Source organism: Pocillopora verrucosa, chromosome 9, assembly GCF_036669915.1.
Source record: "Pocillopora verrucosa isolate sample1 chromosome 9, ASM3666991v2, whole genome shotgun sequence".
NCBI classification, from domain to species: Eukaryota; Metazoa; Cnidaria; class Anthozoa; order Scleractinia; family Pocilloporidae; genus Pocillopora; species Pocillopora verrucosa.
This window is the reverse complement of record NC_089320.1, coordinates 398266-415925: the sequence shown is the minus strand read 5'-3', so window position 1 is coordinate 415925 and position 17660 is coordinate 398266. Positions and strand designations below refer to the sequence as shown.

General features: G+C 36.7%; 2 protein-coding genes across 2 annotated transcripts; both read left to right on the top strand.

Moving 5' to 3' along the window:
- Positions 1-1336: 1336 nt before the first annotated feature.
- On the top strand, positions 1337-4937 carry LOC131788647 (uncharacterized). Its single transcript, XM_059105722.1, has 4 exons — positions 1337-1403; positions 3235-3488; positions 3758-3878; positions 4468-4937. The coding sequence occupies exons 1-4, from the start codon at positions 1337-1339 to the stop codon at positions 4935-4937; spliced, it is 912 nt and encodes a 303-aa protein (XP_058961705.1).
- A 4677-nt stretch (positions 4938-9614) lies between these two features.
- LOC131788675 (pancreatic triacylglycerol lipase-like) lies at positions 9615-14600 on the top strand. The gene is made up of 6 exons (XM_059105767.2): positions 9615-9737; positions 11076-11321; positions 12017-12316; positions 12781-12996; positions 13686-13916; positions 14519-14600. The coding sequence occupies exons 1-6, from the start codon at positions 9683-9685 to the stop codon at positions 14569-14571; spliced, it is 1101 nt and encodes a 366-aa protein (XP_058961750.2). The 5' UTR covers positions 9615-9682; the 3' UTR covers positions 14572-14600.
- Positions 14601-17660: the final 3060 nt, after the last annotated feature.

Below are 17660 nucleotides of genomic sequence, written 5' to 3'. Positions count from 1 at the left end.
GTTAAAATTTACTCTGTTCTGATTGGTTAAGATAAATGCAGTTTTCAGGTGATTCAATGCAGAAGAGGTTTAATTCAGTGCAACGAAGTAACAAACCTGACCGAACAATTCCTTGAACTGTTTAGTCGGACTTTGAACTTTTTTTGCGCCTTAAAAATGTGAAAATATCATTGTACATTATTGTTATGATCGTATGCACAATGTCACTTGCAGGGTGTGAATAAATTATATTTGCACTTGATGCGCGCGTTTTGCTTCTGTGCAATTATGATAAGCCATCCCGTATTTTTTCATGTATGTTATTAATACGTAATCACATGATTTTTCTCGTGCGATCTGGAATAAATAAGCATTTGCAAATTTTTTCAAAGACCACAAATTGCAAACTAACAAATTTTGTTAGTCTTGGAAAAAAAATTATTTGTGCTTATTTATTCCAAATTGAAATCATGTGATTACCTATGCAAAACAAATAGATTCCATGTTGCCGTCAGTCTGTACAATAACAGAACACAGGAGACGTCAGAATACGATAAGAATGTCGGTGATACACTTGGCTACGCCTCGTTTTGATGTCATCTGTGATCTACTGCGGAACAGAAGCATTTAGACATGGAATATACTTGTTCATAAAAATCTCGAGCTCGCTTCTTGTTAAGGAACAGAAGAATCTACTCTGTATGCATGCTACATGCCGCCTGTTGATTAGACAACCTTAAACTTTCTCCAAATTCCCTCTCCCTACTCCTCTTACATCATTGGCTCGATATGCTCTCATAAACACGGATTTAATTCACCGCTATCAGTCACTATGAGTTTTGAGATCTCAGAAGGGAGAACAGTTTCATCTTGGACAAGTTTCTAGTGAAAAGCCAATCTTTTAAGATTATTTTTTCAAATAAGGAAGGAAGCATATGCTCCAACTTGTCATTGGCTCGAATTTGGGATAATATTACCCAGTGCAGCCCCCGCACTTGGTAATTGCGAGAATGTAATAACTATTGCGTGAGCTTATCCTCTCTTGTTATCATGTTGTTTGTACAGTGCCTCCTAGGCAAACTTCATTTCGAATATTTATGCTAAACATTCGAAACAAATCTGATGAAATTCAGACATTCTTTATTGCAGTGTTCAATGGAGTTTCAATGTTCCCTTGCCGCAATCTGATTTGCTCTCCACATTTCCAATAAATTATTTACTTAAAACGTTCACGTCGTTTTAACAAGGTTGATAAATTGCAGCCATACAAAATGCTAAAGTAAAAGTTAATCACCCAGCCCAAGTTCACTGTGGAATACCATTCTCCTTTTACAAAATAAACTGCTGCTCGTTGGCAATGAAAACTTTCCTCTTCATTTTGGTGAGGATTTTACTTCGCTCCATAACAGTGGACGCAGAGGAAGGTATGTACTCTGATGAAGACACAAACCAGTTCCTTCAAAATGCCCCCGCAAAGAGTCTCGTTATGTCCTAGTATACTCTTTAGAGCTGGTTGGAGAGTGTTATCACCAGTTTCACTGATTTCATCGTTGAGAGGAGTAACAATCTATCCAAGAAAATTTTCCAAAACGCAAACAAATGATTGCTTTATTTACTGAGGACCGGCGTCGTTCAAGCGATCCGTTTGAATTAAAAAACTGATGAATTTCACTATTTGGAGTGACAGTTACCACAAAAACAACTCAATGACTTATCTTATATTCAATTGTGCCTGAGATTTAAGATAAACGAAAAAACCCTGATTTTTTTTGCTGACAAACTGTTTATTCTTGATCTAAATTCAAACCTAGCTTAAAAGTAAGCATTTTAAGAACGCCAGATTATCTTTAATGACTTAGATACTAATTAACGCTGAGTTGGCACGCACTCTGAATTTCATCATTTTATCCAATTAATGGGTTCATTTTCCAGGTTTAGAGCTTAGAATTTAAAAAGCTGTCCTTAAGTTCTCGTTACTTCATTTTTTTGCTGGGAAATCTCGACTATGATTTGCGATTCGTAATAACTGTTATTTTGGAAGTAAAAATACTCCCTGGAGAGGACTGAGCATTGGTTTGAAACGGCCCGAGGGCGGGAAAAGTCAGGTCGATTGAACTTGGAGGTGGATAATAAAGAAAAAGACAATTTAAAAAAAAGCAGTAAACTAGCTTTTATTAGTCTGATGATTAATTTCGAGTAGAAATATATTTTTTCCAAAACGAAAATGATCTTTTAATAATTTATAGTTTTCCGCATTAATAATTCGTTAAAAGATTCGTGCAGAAGTCAGTTCGATGTATAATTATAGACACTCAAATGTGGACTATCAAAATCATGATGAAAAAGCAATTTGAAAAAGGAGACTACTAGGTTTAAATATACGATGGGGTTTTGAAAGGATGTGATTAAGCTTTCAAATGTTATCTTTTTTTTCTTCTTATTGGCGGGTCTTAAGGATAGTTTGCATAACAAATACACGTTACTTTTTGTCATTTTAATTTTAATTAACAGATCGCGAGAATGGCGCCGGTCCTCAGTAAACAGAGCGCGATCATTTGTTTGCGTTTTGGAAAATTGTCTTGGATAGATTGCTTACTCCTCTTAACGATGAAATCAGTGAAACAGGTGATAACACTCTCCAACCAGCTCTGAAGAATATCCTCATTTTAATTTTCAATTTTTTCCATTTACACTTAACGTCTATAAAATATTCTGCTAGCCTTTTTGAAAAAGGATTATTAACTTGACGGTTGGACGTCTGAATGCATAGATGAAAGGGGGTTTTTTAGTCATAAATGGGTTGCGTTTCATGGATCGTAGTTGTTTTCCTGTGATAACTTTTATCTTTGCATGGGTAGATTTTCATCCCTGCGTTGCATTTAACGCAAATCAAGATTTGCAATATGCACTGCTCTTGGAGTTGTTTGAAGAAACATGCCTCCAGCACTCAATTCGGATACAGTTGATTGTAAATGACTGATTCATTAGAAAATAAAGATGGGCCGGCAATTTTTCTACCGCAAGAATTTTGTTGCTAGAATTTTGTTATTGTTTAACTTTTGCACAATGTTTCCTTTTATGCAATCTCTTGCAATTTTTTCTCTCCTGACATCAAGTTTGAAGGGTCGATGATTTGCATACCTAAAACCTATGGGGAACCACTTTTTAAATTTCCTTGCGACTAGTTTTGTTGATTTCAGGCCCCTGTGGGAAAAAGCTAAGTATGCCATAATGGCCATTCCCTCTCCACTTCAGATATGTGCCGACATCTCAAGTTTAACAAACCAACTCGAGGCTTTGCCCTGGAAGGTCATGTGATAAAAATCCATTCTATAGGATTACATGAATCCTGTAAAAATCTGTGCACAATGGACAACCGGTGTGTCTCATTTAACACCGGTCCATCGGCGAAAGCAGACAATATGGTGTGCGAGCTGAGTGATTCTGATGCCAAAAGACATCCCGAAGATCTTAAGTCACGAATGGGCTTTTTTTACAGAGACGCTGAGGTGAGAGATCGAACGCTCTTTGCAGAAATTAAAACTCGTAACAGCCACATGCTACACAAAAAATATCAAGCCGGAAAATTTTACGCTCTTTCATTAATTAGGAATATTTTAGCGTAATATTGGTTAATGCAAATGGTTAGTATGGAACTAACGGTTTTTGACGGATCAAATCTCGAGGTTGCGCAACTATTCCACCTTCATTTAAAAAAGGAAACCGAGAAAAAAGGAATCAGTGACGAGAGCTCAAAACTTTTGCCATTTTTTTTCAGAACTTATGTAGCAACATAATTTGTTCCCATAACGGAACTTGTCTGACAGGATTCACAGATAAAGGATATTTTTGTGAGTGCAAAGCTGGTTCGGGATTTACCGGACAACACTGCGAAAAAGGTAAAAATGAAAAGGGAAATCTTCTTTTGATTTTACCTTTTTACAAATATTTCTGCAAGTAAATCGGTCGCTTTCAATGGGGTTTTACGATTCATATACCTTCAAATTGTGCGGATATACCAGTTGGTCATTTAACTTGGCTTGTTAGTAGCTTGATCAATTCATTATGACTAGAGAGCTACAATCTTGCCCCAAAGTCTTGACGGATTTCGATGAAAGCGCCCTTACTTAGGCGTCTCTTTAGGCGTGCCGTTCTCTTTTCTCTCTCCCCTTGTAATGTTGATTTTAACACCATTTATCATTATTCCCGCTCTCATCACTGATGGGGGGTAGGGGCTTAGTCACCATTAAACGATCAATACCAATGTTGCCTGTTTATTAACTGCCTTTTTCGTATGTATTGCGAGATTCTCTCAAGGAAGTTTGAACATACGTACGATTTTAATAGTTATCCAGCCTTAGTGATTGCATTAAGACGCTAATCTCGAACTACCTCTATCATCTGAGATTAAACATTTTTTGTTGTTTAAATGACTCATTTATTAATCACGCACACATTACATTGCATTGCCTCTCATGTTTGTTTCAGAGAACTGGAAAAAGGTCAACAATGCCGCTATTTGCTTCGGGGGTGTAGAAAACACTCAAAGAAATTTTTCAATGAGGGAGTCCGGCCTGATATTTACATTCAAGCTTGTTTACAGGAGTGGCGATGGTATTAAATGTAATCCTGGTGTTTCTTCAGCATACTGGGGATGTACGAGCCCTTTAGTAGGTGAAAAGAAACTTTTTACAGTCATAACATTTCCAAACAAGACTGCTCTACCGATTGCAGACTACGCAAAAGATACCTCTAGCTGTAACTTTAAGTATCATTCATATCAACTTAATGGCACTGATGTAAACTCAACCGAACTGGTATTTAAAACAATGTTTTCCCCTTTGCCAGTATCAATTGGCCAAGTATTCCAAATTTGGTATGCAGAAGTCTTAGATAATTGTTATTGGAGTAACAACAGTGGCGAGACATGCGCTGATATTTACGCGTGGTATGCTTAGGATTATTCCTTATATTGCCTACCACAGCCTTGCATCTTATGATGTCACGCATGACCAGCGTACAAATTCCATATCTAGCTGCGTTTTCTTTATGGCTGGAGTTCAGGAGGGAGCAGTTCATTAGCAACTCCTTGTAAATGTAATCATGTTGATAATGCCTCTCGATAAATGGGTGGTGGTAACTCTCTTTTATAGCGGACCTCGAGTACGCGAAGCGAGCCAGCGGAACCCTATACCTAAGGAAATATGGTAGCCTATTAAGCGAAGGAACATTTTTTATCACGTGATAGCCGTACCTCGTTTTTGGGTACATCTGTATAATAGGAGCTTCACCTGATTTATATATTAGCAAATATTTATCCACCAACACAAAGTGAGAAACAGCAAAACTCGTCAGAGATATTTTCCGCATTTCATGGATTTGGCTTTATATTTAAAATGGTAACAAAAGAACAGGTACCTGTGATTGAAAAAAAATATTAAATATCGGTGTGGAATAAAAAGTAGCAAAAACTGAGAGAAATTTTAAGATATATGTCTGAGTGTTAGGTCGAAAAAGAATTAAAGTACTTCGTATAGTTCTCTCGATGCTGATGTCTCCAAATGAAACTTTTTGATATTTGTACCTGTACAATAAAGCTAAAGCAAACATAAGAAACAGCTGGACTTATTAGCAACGTTTTAATCGTTCTTGGTATAAATATTTTTATTCTTCTATGGATTGGCACTGCGTTTAACTTTATTGCTGTATGATAAAAGAACACTGTTGACGGCAAAATTATTGATAAACGCCCAACGAAGCTTCGATACTTCAGACAATTTTGGTAATTAATAACTGCCACCAGATGTGCATAATGAGCCTTCCATAGTATGGCTTGGAGTTTTGAGGAATGTATGAATTATCGTAACTATATAAATCCGCGAGTGGGTGAGAAGATCTTTGATGTAAATTCAGTAAAGACAGTGCACAGTCTTGGCCTCTCATCGGTGACACAAGAGTCAATTGAACGGATCTACAACTCTTGCTGTCACTCCGTTCCAAGAGATTGCTCTCTGAATTTACCTTTTATTACGAAAAAGAAATATGGAACTAATCAAAACTAAAGCTCGCTAAGTGTTCAGTTCATTGTGCATACCTGAAAATAAAATGATCTTGCTTGAGCAACAGTGTTCTATCATACACAGTGTACAGGACATATTTTATGTACAAGCTTATTCAATGTGTCTTTTATCAGGGGTCCATTTCATTTCAAGATTAAATAAAGCCGGTTTATTTGCAGTTTTCATTAGGCAATAGAAGCTCTTTAAAAGTGAAATAAGATTAAGTTTAAGGGCGCATGTATCATCCAAAGTGGTTTCTGTACCAATCATGTATTTGTCGTGGTATGTTCATGATAGAGTGCCGAATGCGTCTCATCTTCCAACAGTAAATTACAGGGTTTAAAGATGAATTCAGAAACATAAGGGATAACGAAAAATAAAATATTTTCCCAACTGGCTTGCCATGATGATTTAATGCCATGATGAAAAAGAAAATAAATGTCAGCGAGTAACAAATGAAAAGGACGATATACACGTAGAAAACACCGATTACCAATTTAATAAGACCAGCAAAATTTGCCCTTTCACTAGGCTGTGGAGCTTCGCGTTGCACTTGCAGGGACTGTATTTGAGTCTTGTGGTGCCTTACAGCTAAATAAATCTTAAAGTAGGCCATTGCTGTCAGAAAGTGAAACAAAATCGCGAGAATAGTTGTGATGAAGTTGGAAAGGTGCAACGGAAACCAGAGCCACATCACAGAAAGAAAAACACTCAGCGTCCATGTGGAGATCACCATAATAACGACCCGCTTGTGAGTCACAAGTTCTTGATATCTTAGATGAAGATGGATGGCTAAGAGCCTGTCCAGGGTTATGGCTGTGGTACCACATAAAGAAGCCGCGCAAAACAGAATCAATGTGACATGAAAAGCCGTATAGAAAATACACTCGGGGTTGCTGCCTTCTAACAGCTTGTATTGAAATGAAGTGTAGAATGGCTGAGCAAATAAACCAACACCAACATCGGAAACAGCAAGATTCATCAGTAACGTGCGGAGTGTTCTTGGCAAAGAGGATGTTTTTCGTATTCCATGGATTGTCAATACGTTTAACATTATTGCTGTATAACATAGAAAACTGTTGACGACCACACTTAAGGCATAAGTCCAACTAAGCTTCATTACTTCAGATATTTTTGGCGATACCTGTCGCCAGTAGTTGCATACGGAGTCTTCCATGATAGGGACAAGAGTCTTGACGAAGCCGTAAATGGTGAGGTGAAAGCGGATGAAATAGCTCTGTAGGATGATCTTTTTCAAAATACTGACTGGGATAAAAACTCCACGAGGAAGCTCAGTGGGGAAATTCTTACATCAAAGAGATGTGATGCAGGATGGAAATCCTGTGGTGAAACGAGGGAAGAGGCAGAATGAAGATTAGATCATGACAGTTGTCCTTTATTTGTTTGTTAGACTACTTTAAATTAATATTTCTCTTGACGCAAGATGTATTTTTATTTGCTTTAATAAAAGCTTTTATGCATCCGGAGGTATGCTTAGGAAAATGAAACATTTCACCATGTTTGCAGTTAATTTGAGAAAAAAAAACCGCCTTTTTAATTACTCAACTTACCCACGATGTAAAGAACAGTCAATACTAAAAGTCAGTTCTAATAACTACGGCTTGTTAAGTGCCTTAGAAGCCCTTTTTAAATTAAACTCATCGGAAGTCATGTAATTTGTGCAAAAGACTATTTTCCATGGATTTTTGTCAAATCTTTGACCTCATGTTTAGAACGATTACTTAACTAAATAAATAATTTTAGTGGAGGACGTTTAAGGTAAGAAGAGACACATGAACAAGATGGTGTAATCATTGTCAGGTGAGTTTTAGATAATGTATCAATTGGTAAATTGTTTGATAATTGTATCTTTCCTTTACGCCGGGTAGCTTTTTAATATTAGACCACTTTAAGTTGTTATTTTAATTGACAGCTACCGGTATAATCGAGTAACAGTACTTTATAAAATATTTGTAAAAACAAAAAACAAAAAAAAATTCCATTTTTATAAATTACTTGAAATTGGCAGCTGCTCAAACAAATTTTTTTCAAAATAAAGTATGTAGATATTACGAATAATTGCAGTGAATTAATGTGGCTTCTTGGCTTCTTGCCGCTTGTTCAGCGTATCTTATCTACAAGCATTTCCCTTGCCGTCACCGCTTTGTGAAACTACCTTTATGAAACTAGCGTTGATATAAAGAAAAAAAATGAGTTGAGAAGGCCCGCAAATGACAACTTATTACATCCGGAGTTTGCAAAACGTTTTTTTAATGGATTGTGTCAAATCTTCCGATAAGATACCACGTGGTTCTAATGTTGTGGCTGCTGCTTTGGTCCTTTTTTTGTTTGGTTGTTTATTTTGTTTCAAAGAGGGGCACGTTTACCTGCAAAACCTGTTGAGAATTCTTCGAAGTAGCGGTGATATTAATTAACCGAACAATTTTTTAAACTCTTTTTGTAGAATTGGGTATTGCAATTGTTGAAGAAAGGTTTTTCTTATCTGATCGCTTGATTTCTAGATCATGGACAGGCATGGTAATTTCTCATATACCACGGTTACTATTTGTCCAACTTTCACGCGTGTTATCAAGTGATTAGAGAAGGGATCGTTCATGCTGTAGAACAAAAGGAAATTTACTAGGTGTTTATTTCGCATCCTTAGCACAATGGGTTTCCAGATAGCCGCAGTTTGCCAACATGCTAATCTTGGCCTCCTCAAACGACTTACATTAGTACAATTTCAGAAAACCTTAACCCACATCGTTCCATGCATGTTGTTTCTTCATGTCGATAAAATTCCACTCAGTTTCATAGAACAACTTGAGAGATCTACGGACCTAACCTAGCCTCCGGGAAATATTTTGATAATAGATACTTATAATTGGATAAGTTAAAGTTCCTCATTGATAGAAAGAACTGGTTAGAAAATCAGCTCAACAGCTCGAAACAGATTAAAATATTTGTCTAATGAAAAACAAGTGTCATTTGGGAAACGAAATTAGATTTGGAGGCTTTTCTGTAAACGATATCATGTCGCAGCTGATCAGTTAGAAATGCAATTTCTGGAAATTCAATGAACGACGAGGGCTACCCTTGACAACCAATCCAAGAGTTGAGAAAAAATATGGATGACTCTCCAGGACCGTGCTTAAGAGCTGCTTAACAGCATTTTCCTCTAACATCAACATACTAATGTCGACTGATGTGTCACACCCAATGTTTCAAGCACTGTTATTTTAAAATTGGTAATTCTCGAGTTCGTTCTCAAACTGTTAAATTGACAAAAACAAATTAATTTCAGATGTGAATGATTAATGCGTCAAAAACAGTATGACAGTATGAAAGACAGTACGGTATGACAGTTTAACAGTATGACAGACAGTATGGTATGACAGTTTAACAGTATGACAGACAGTATGACAGAAATTAAAAAAACAAGTCGTTTTGTGTAATGATACTTAGGCTCAATACTTTCTTTCACTTCCCATTGGTCTGTTATGCTATAGTGACGTGGATATTCTAACCGTTATAAATAACATTGTATCAATTTGTATCATATTGGCATTACTCGGATCGAATCCGGACAAGCAATTGCCAAAGTTGAATACACAAAAACAAAGCTAAGGCGAAGAAGGAAAGCAATGATGACGAAGGAAGTTATCTTCCTACTTGTAATTCTTACTGCAGCAGCAGTAGGTGAGTAATCAAGCCACTCCCAGCTATTTTAAGTATTCCTCCAATAAGTAAAGGCCATTTGTGATTAGCTAAGATATTCTAGCTCAACCTTCGTCCGCCAATATTTTTAACTTTTTTTTTTCTCGTGTCAAACTAAGTATTATTATTTTAACTATAAGTTCCAAGTTTCCCATGCAAACTTTACGGATTGCCTTGAAATTTGATCAAAAAAAAACTAACCTAAAAAAACCGCGTGAGGGAATTCCGTTTTTGAAAATGGATCTCCTACAATAGCCTCCGACGTAACACGGATCGATGAAATTTAATCAGCAAGCTTGACGGATAAATTGCAAAGCAACCAGTAAGGACATGGAAAAATCCCCATATGGCTGTGGAGACCAACCTCTGTGGATTGAAATTCTGCAGAAGTTTTATTGGTGCGGTCAGATTTGATATGCAATTAATTCGCTCAAAGAAACATTATCCATTTCGAATCGTCACGCCCCATTTGGTTTACGATTAGATCAAGCTAAAACGAAATAATTTTAGCCGAAGAGTACAATTCATAACCTTTCTATAGATCTAAAATTTATGGTGGTTATGCTTCAAATAGTGCGTTAAATATATATTTTTTTTGCGAAGGACACCCACGAAGGTCTACGAAAGTCCGAGAAGGTCTACCGTATCCTGTTTCAAGATTAAACAAACGAGAAGAATACGAATAATCATCATATTCCACATAGCAATGAATTTGTAAAACATTTTGTAGCGAGGTGTCTCGTTGACATTTTAATGCATTTTGGCCCAATCAAACTTCAGTAAGCGTCTGAGAAGCACCTCCTTACAACCGCCGCAGACAAAGCCTCTAAGGTTGTCGTTTTTATGACTACCGTCTTTCATCATTTTCCTCGAATATGCGCCCGCGTTCCAATAAGCGCCCTCCCTTGAATATGCGCTAACCTCTTAGCTAGGCCATAATAGCTAACTGATTGATTGACTAACTTGCTTGAAATACCAGAATTGTAGTTCCTTTATCGTTTCCAATTGATATGTCCCGGAAGGGTCACCTTACTTATCGATATTAGGTTTTGGATTTATATTCTTAACTTTAAGTAAATTTATGGGCTTGTGCCATCTTATTTCAGTTACATGATAAAAGTTAAGCAAAAGAACTAAAACTGATTACACTCGATGGATGCTTAGAAATTTTTTTTCTTTTAATATTCTTGTGAAGCAAAATTTATCAGCGTATGCAAATACTGCTGTATACATTGTTGATTATTATTATCAAATTATTATCATGACGCCGATTTGCCGAACTGGTGAAATTTTAACTCTTTGTCACTTGTATTTCTGCAGGTTTCTTATGGCCCTCGAAGGTCTGCTATGAAAAATACGGCTGCTTCTACAAACATCCTGGAGTTCATTGGGGTTTAATTACGCTCAGACAAAAATTACCACAAAGCCCATATGATGTTGGCACGAAATTCACCATGTTCACAAGAAGTGGGTCTGGGGAAGTTAATGATTTTGATAGGGATTTACTGAGGGCGGCTAAGTTTAACATTTCGCGACGAACTATCATCTTGATTCATGGCTGGCAGGGTAGGTAATACGAATGGTTTCAGTTTGAGCTCTTAAACTTGGAATAACCAAAGGCTTGAGGGCTTGAGCTTGAGAATTATAGTAATAATTATAATAATACTTAAAGAGGGTACCCAACTCGTCAGGGCAGTTTTCAGCGGGGTCTTTAAAACAGGGCGTATTAAGTTTCAAGACTCAATCGTTTACCCGGAAGCTATTCCATACAAGTAATACGGTAAAGTTATTTTTCATTCATTCATGTTTTTGGACATCCCGTATGGATCCATGAAAAAGAAGCATTCCTGAAACTGAAAGAAATATGTTAAAGGACTCTACGAACCTCAGATAACTCGAGTCTAAATAAAACTTTGACTATTTATGAGCTTAATGTCTCTCCTGGAATAAACGACGGACTTAAATTTTCTTTGTTCTTCTGCTCGTGAAAAGTGAATTCACTTAAATAATAGTAATATCAGTAATAATATTTGATGAGGGAACCCAGCGGTTTTAAGCGGGGCCTCCTAAAAAAGGGGCGTATCAATCTTCAAGACTTGATCCATTAAACGGGACTTATTCCATGGTCATTTTTCGTTCATCCATGTTTTTCGGAAATCCAGTATGGATCCAATATAAAACACTCTGAGAAACTCAGAGTCTAAATGTAAGTTATGACTAGTCTTTAGCTTAATCTTTCTCACAAATTATATCACATCTAGGTAATCCAAAAAAGTGGCCATTAGAAATGAAAGACGCACTTTTACAGCGAGAGGACTGTAATGTGGTTGTGGTGGACTGGTTTAAAGGAGCAAAGAAAGGTTATTTCCAATCTGCAGGAAATACTCGACTTGTGGGGGCTATGGTGGGGGAGCTTATAAAGTTCCTGATTTCCAGTGTTGATGGGTCACCTGAATTGGCCGAGCGGTTTTATGTTGTAGGAGTTAGCCTTGGTGCTCAGACGGCAGGATATGCTGGAAATTATCTGAAGGAGAAAGGCATCAAGCTCGGGCGTATTACAGGTACTTCTGAAGAAGGAATATTGATTCCAGCCCATGGATACTTCTTAGATTCTTTAAAATAATCAATCACCTCGCGCTCCATGAAAACTTACTGTCAAATTGGAAGAACCGTTGAAAAAAAGTCCAAGATTTCTAAATTAAAACAGAAGCAAGCGCAGGATGAGCAAAAATATGGGGCCGGAATGCTTTATTTGAAGTGCAAGACATCGTCCAGTCCACATTTTTGTTCGCACTGCTAACCAGGCGTAATTTTGCTCGAGTGTAAGCGACATTTTCAAGACTAGCCGAATATGTTCGCAGGTCTCTTTTGGGGATTCTCCTTGTTTACTTTGTCGGCAATTCATCTGGGAAATAAATTAATAGAGTACTGCTTTTAGATTGTATTGAATACATTTTACGCCTTAGATTTCAAAATTGACTCGTTACAATCAGTAATACGGTCCTTACTTACTCCTTTTTTTCAGGATTGGATCCAGCGGGACCCCTTTTCACCAAAGTCGACGACATTCGCTTCCGATTAGATCCAGGTGATGCTGGATACGTTGACGTCATACACACCGACATGCCACTGCGTGGCAGTATTTTCGGTCTCGGGATGCGCAGAGATGCTGGCCACACTGACTTTTTTCTTAATGGCGGCGTCAGGCAGCCTGGCTGTAAAAAACATGAAATAGACTTCGGTAGGTTACTTTGCATGAGGGTGAAATTAGAATGCTATTTGCCGCAAGAAAATGCAACTTGATTCGTCAAGTAGCAAGTTAAGGAATATTTTAATCGTTAAACAAAAGGCTATTATCCTTGTCATTAACCACGTGTTCGCCATGAAGGTGAAACGTGCTTTTTCGTTCGTTAGGTTTTGAACAGCACTTTGCACTAAAAAGTTTATGAAATTCGCTGTGAGGAGATCGAGAGGGGTCAAATATTCGACAATATTTCCTTCAAAATCAAAATTTGTGACTCTCTTAGGAAGGCGCCCAAGTGGGACAAGGCCGTACGACGTAAAAATAATCAAAAGGCAACACGTGATCACTTTAGCCTTCCTGCGCCTGCCTAGAGATTATCGTTGATTATCCTGACCAGAAATCAAAGGATTGGTCCTTCCTCTCTTCTCCCTTCATTTCTTTCCATCTTGACACATGATCTGCCTTGTTTTGTTTGTAGTTTTGCCCTGCTTTCTTTTTATTTGTGTTGCTATAATTTTGACGGTAATACTTACATAATCGCAAAAAAAAAAAAAAAAAGAACTCTTAGAAAATACAGGTGAGAGGAGGTTATATTTTTCTTTTTAAATCAAGTGGTGTAAAGTAAACGATTATCCTGATTAAATTCTTTAAAACACTGAACATGAAAATGTCTCCAAATTCATAAGATATATTCAAGACAACGCTCTGTGACCATGCGAGGTCTGTGAAATACTACTATGCCTCAGTACAGAATCTATGCTCCTGGAAAGCATATCCATGCCAGAGCTTAAACGACTGTGAGAATGGAAAGACAACGGCATGCATTGGCGAGTGCCCCTCTGTGGGATATGGTGCCGACCAAACGAAAAAAGTTGGAAGATTTTATCTGAGAACAAACAGCAAAGCTCCTTTTTGCGGTACGCGGGTTTCTCCTGTACTTGTAGTGTGAAGAACCGTTAAAACAGCCCACATTATCAATTAAACTGCCATCTCAAGTTGCATTATAGCTTTATAGGTATTTAATCCATGATTTTTATGATAGAAGCAAGACTGCTGTTTCAGTTTGCTGATCATTGATAATTGGCCTAATCATATTCTACTATTGTCCTCGATATTACTTTTGATTATGGATGATAAGTGATGAACTGACCTTGACAGTTTGCAGAAAGAGAAATTAGAAAAAAATACTTAAAACTTCCGCATCCCAGATTTCGCTCTAACGCTTCAACCAACTCGATTACGAAGCCATTCGTTGGGCTCGAGATTCTATAAGGTGCTTTATGATTTCAACGTTGAGGCTAAGAGCGACGTTTCCCTTTACCTCAACTGCTGTTACTTGGTGGACATTCTGCTTTGTTTGTGAACCTAACAGAGGAATTATTGGGGTTTTCTTGCTGTTTGTTTGTTTGTTTGTTTTTTATGAAGATGGATTCCATCCATCGTAGCAGAATAGAGAAAAAAACCTAAGAAAACAATAAAGGACAATTTCATGCATTGATTCTTCTTTTTTCTTCCTTAGGTTTGCCCAGAAGTTCCAGAGTGGAAATTCACCATGTCAAGTTTAAGGATTGATCAATGATTAAATTTCCTTTCTTCGTGAATTGTGTTTGATTTTGTTTTACTTTGTTTTCTGGCATGACAGGACGGAAAATGCGTGCACTGTAAGTACCTCCCGTTGTCCTATACAAAGCCTTAGAAAACTTTTCTAAGGCTTTGTATGGGACAACGGGAGGTACTTACAGTGCACGCGTTTTCCGTCCTGTCATGTTTTTTTCTCTTCTATAACATTAATAAAGGCACGCCTCTAGAGGTTATTAAACAAAATGATTTTTAATCTTTCTGAGGAGAAGCTTTTTGAATTGTTTAATAGATACCTGAACTAGTCTAACACCAGAAGTTTACCAGTATAAAACGATTCTTTTAATGCGTGACCATTGCGTGACATATTGACGCGAGCAGCGTTGTCAGTACCTCTATTGGCCAATCAGATTGCGACATTACTACTAATTGCTGTGAAAGACATTGAGGTAGATTACAACTAGGTGTTTTCTCAAATGGTTCAATCGATCGACAACTTCAGGTAGAGTAAGCTAAGTAATTTGCGTTATTTTCTTAAGGTACAAAGCACAATGGCTTAAAAAAGAACGAAAAATTTTCCAGTAACAGTAATTGCTACATTTGTTTTAGATCCAATTTAAAGCTCTTCCTGCAAACGAAATTATGTCACAGCTGATCAATCAAAAACTAACTTAACACTATCATCCTCCAACTCTTGAAACGGTCAGATTCAAATTTTGGAGACTAAATAAACAGCTAGGCCTCTCCCTAACAAACAAATTCTCAAGTCGAGAAAAAATCCACTAATGATTTTGCTTAGACCAAGCTGGCTTGATGTAATTATAGAAAAGGTCATAATTTCAGTAAGTTCAGGAAGGAACTCGTAAACATTAAATACAACATAGCCACAGGACCTAAATTATTCTCAAAATCTTCAAAAAAGTTTCGGATCTGACATAAATTATGAATGCTAGAAAACTAGTGATCATCATTTACCTTAATGGCAGTGAATTTTTAAATGCATTTCGCCAGGGTAGCTTCCTAACCCCAGCCCTAACCCTTAACGTGCAGTGACGTAAGTAGTGACGTACGGAATCTCAGACCCAAAAAAAGCTTTTGAGGTCGCTTTTTTTACAATGACTTGAGTGGAATTATTACATCACACGAATATCGTAGCAACTGTGCACACCAGCGTTCTTGCGTTCTTTCCTTGATTCCCTCGACACACGAAATTCTTCGTATTTCTTGTGTCCTTCAGGTATTTTTATTCCAAACCCATAGTAAAGTCGGGGAAGTGGGGGGGGGGGGGGGGGGTTGGCATCATCATCTTAGGCGCTCACTCTCCTCCCTGAACATTTTGAAATCATTGTGTCCAATTAATTGACCGGTAACCAATGGGGTACAGTTTTTTGCCTTCCACCCGTGAAAAGTGAATTGACATAAATATCAGTGAAACAAGCTTCAAGACTAGATCCTTCAAACGGAACTTTTTCAACACTCGTCCTGTAATTCTTCTTTTAAGTCATTCACTCGGCTCTGTTACCATAACTGATTCGAACTAACTAGGTAGACTTCTAAAGAAGTCCAAATATGCCTCAGCTTAGGGACGTGCCTACATGATTTAAAAGTTTCTACTTCTGATATCCTCCTTTGCCATAGAATACTCTTGAAAATATAAGTCCATGGGCATAGATAGTTTGTGCTGACAATACAAAAAACCATACAAGTAGGATTTGTGATGTAAAGTTAGAACTAACCTTAATCTTGACTAAATACCTGTCTTTTGAATTATATCACATCTAGATAATCCATAAAACTGGGCCTTTCTTGGTAAAGACGCACTTTTACAGCGAGAGGACTGAAATGTGGTTGTGGTGGACTGGACTATAGGAGCAAAGAAAGGTTATTTCCAGTCTGCAAGATTTTAAAGACTGATAAAATTACAAGTGCCTATTTACACCAACTTGCACGAGAATAATCATGTGATTACGTATTAATAATATACATGAAAAAAATACGAGATAGCTTATCACAATTATGCAGAGACAAAGCGCGCGCATCAGGTGCAAAAATAATTTATTTAAACCCTGCAAGCGACATTGTGCGTGCGGTCAAAACAACCGCGTAGGATCAAATCAATAGTATACAATGATGTTTCCACATTTTTAAGGCGCAAAAAAGTTCAAAGTCCGGCTAAACAGTTCAAGGAATTGTTCAGTCTGGTTGGTTACTTCTTTGCATTGAATTTACCCTCTTCTGCATTGAATTACCTGAAAACTGCATTTATCCTAATCAATCAGAACTAAGTAACTTTTTTTATGTATCTTAATAATACTAAAAAAATGAATAGTTCCCTAAATTGAATGGGATTGAATAATACGTCAGAACCATTTATCTCATCCAGTTTTAGTTTGAAAGAAATTAATAAACATATGCTATTTTTATTTATTCTTAGTGAGATTTTAATATTTCTTTCCTTATCTTTATATTTAATCAAATTTTTTTCATGATATGAATGAATCATTCGCCAGAAAAATTTTTCTTATTCAGTCACAGTATGATAGAGATAAATAATTATAAATGTGAGCCATTTGATTTTAAATAACTTTTCAGAATTTTTTTACAAGATTTTATTTGGGGAAAACTATACTTTAATTTTGATGATAGTGTTTTAGGTCTTTGGCGCAAGTCTTTCCCGCAATATTTTGTAATCCTGCCGCTGTTTTATTAACAAGTTGTTTTATTTTATGCATACCTTTTAAAGCTGTTGTCACCTCTAGCCAGCTGTTTCAAACATTTCAAAATCTTTTGGTTTACATGCATCTGAAACTCGTTCGACTGCGGAGGGAAAGTTAATATTTCAACGCTCTAAATATCGCCAATGTTGTTTAAGAAAACTATTGGGAAGAAAAATATAGATTAAAAAAACCTTAATCTACCCACCTAGAGCAATTGGCAATTAAAAAATTGAAATTTTTTTCATTATTTTTTTAATTTTTTTTTAAACAATTTTTAAGTATATTTTTTTGATTAATTTTCTAAAACAATTTTTATAATTAATTTTTTGATTAAACTTTTTCAGCAATGTTTTTTAAAATTTTTTA

Coding starts and splice junctions, on each gene's coding strand:
- LOC131788647 (XM_059105722.1), top strand. CDS start 1,337: ATGAAAACTTTCCTCTTCATTTTGGTGAGGATTTTACTTCGCTCCATA. Junction 1,404..3,234: donor AACAGTGGACGCAGAGGAAG/GTATGTACTCTG, acceptor TCTCCACTTCAG/ATATGTGCCGACATCTCAAG. Junction 3,489..3,757: donor TTTTTTACAGAGACGCTGAG/GTGAGAGATCGA, acceptor ATTTTTTTTCAG/AACTTATGTAGCAACATAAT.
- LOC131788675 (XM_059105767.2), top strand. CDS start 9,683: ATGATGACGAAGGAAGTTATCTTCCTACTTGTAATTCTTACTGCAGCA. Junction 9,738..11,075: donor TCTTACTGCAGCAGCAGTAG/GTGAGTAATCAA, acceptor GTATTTCTGCAG/GTTTCTTATGGCCCTCGAAG. Junction 12,997..13,685: donor AAAACATGAAATAGACTTCG/GTAGGTTACTTT, acceptor CAAATTCATAAG/ATATATTCAAGACAACGCTC.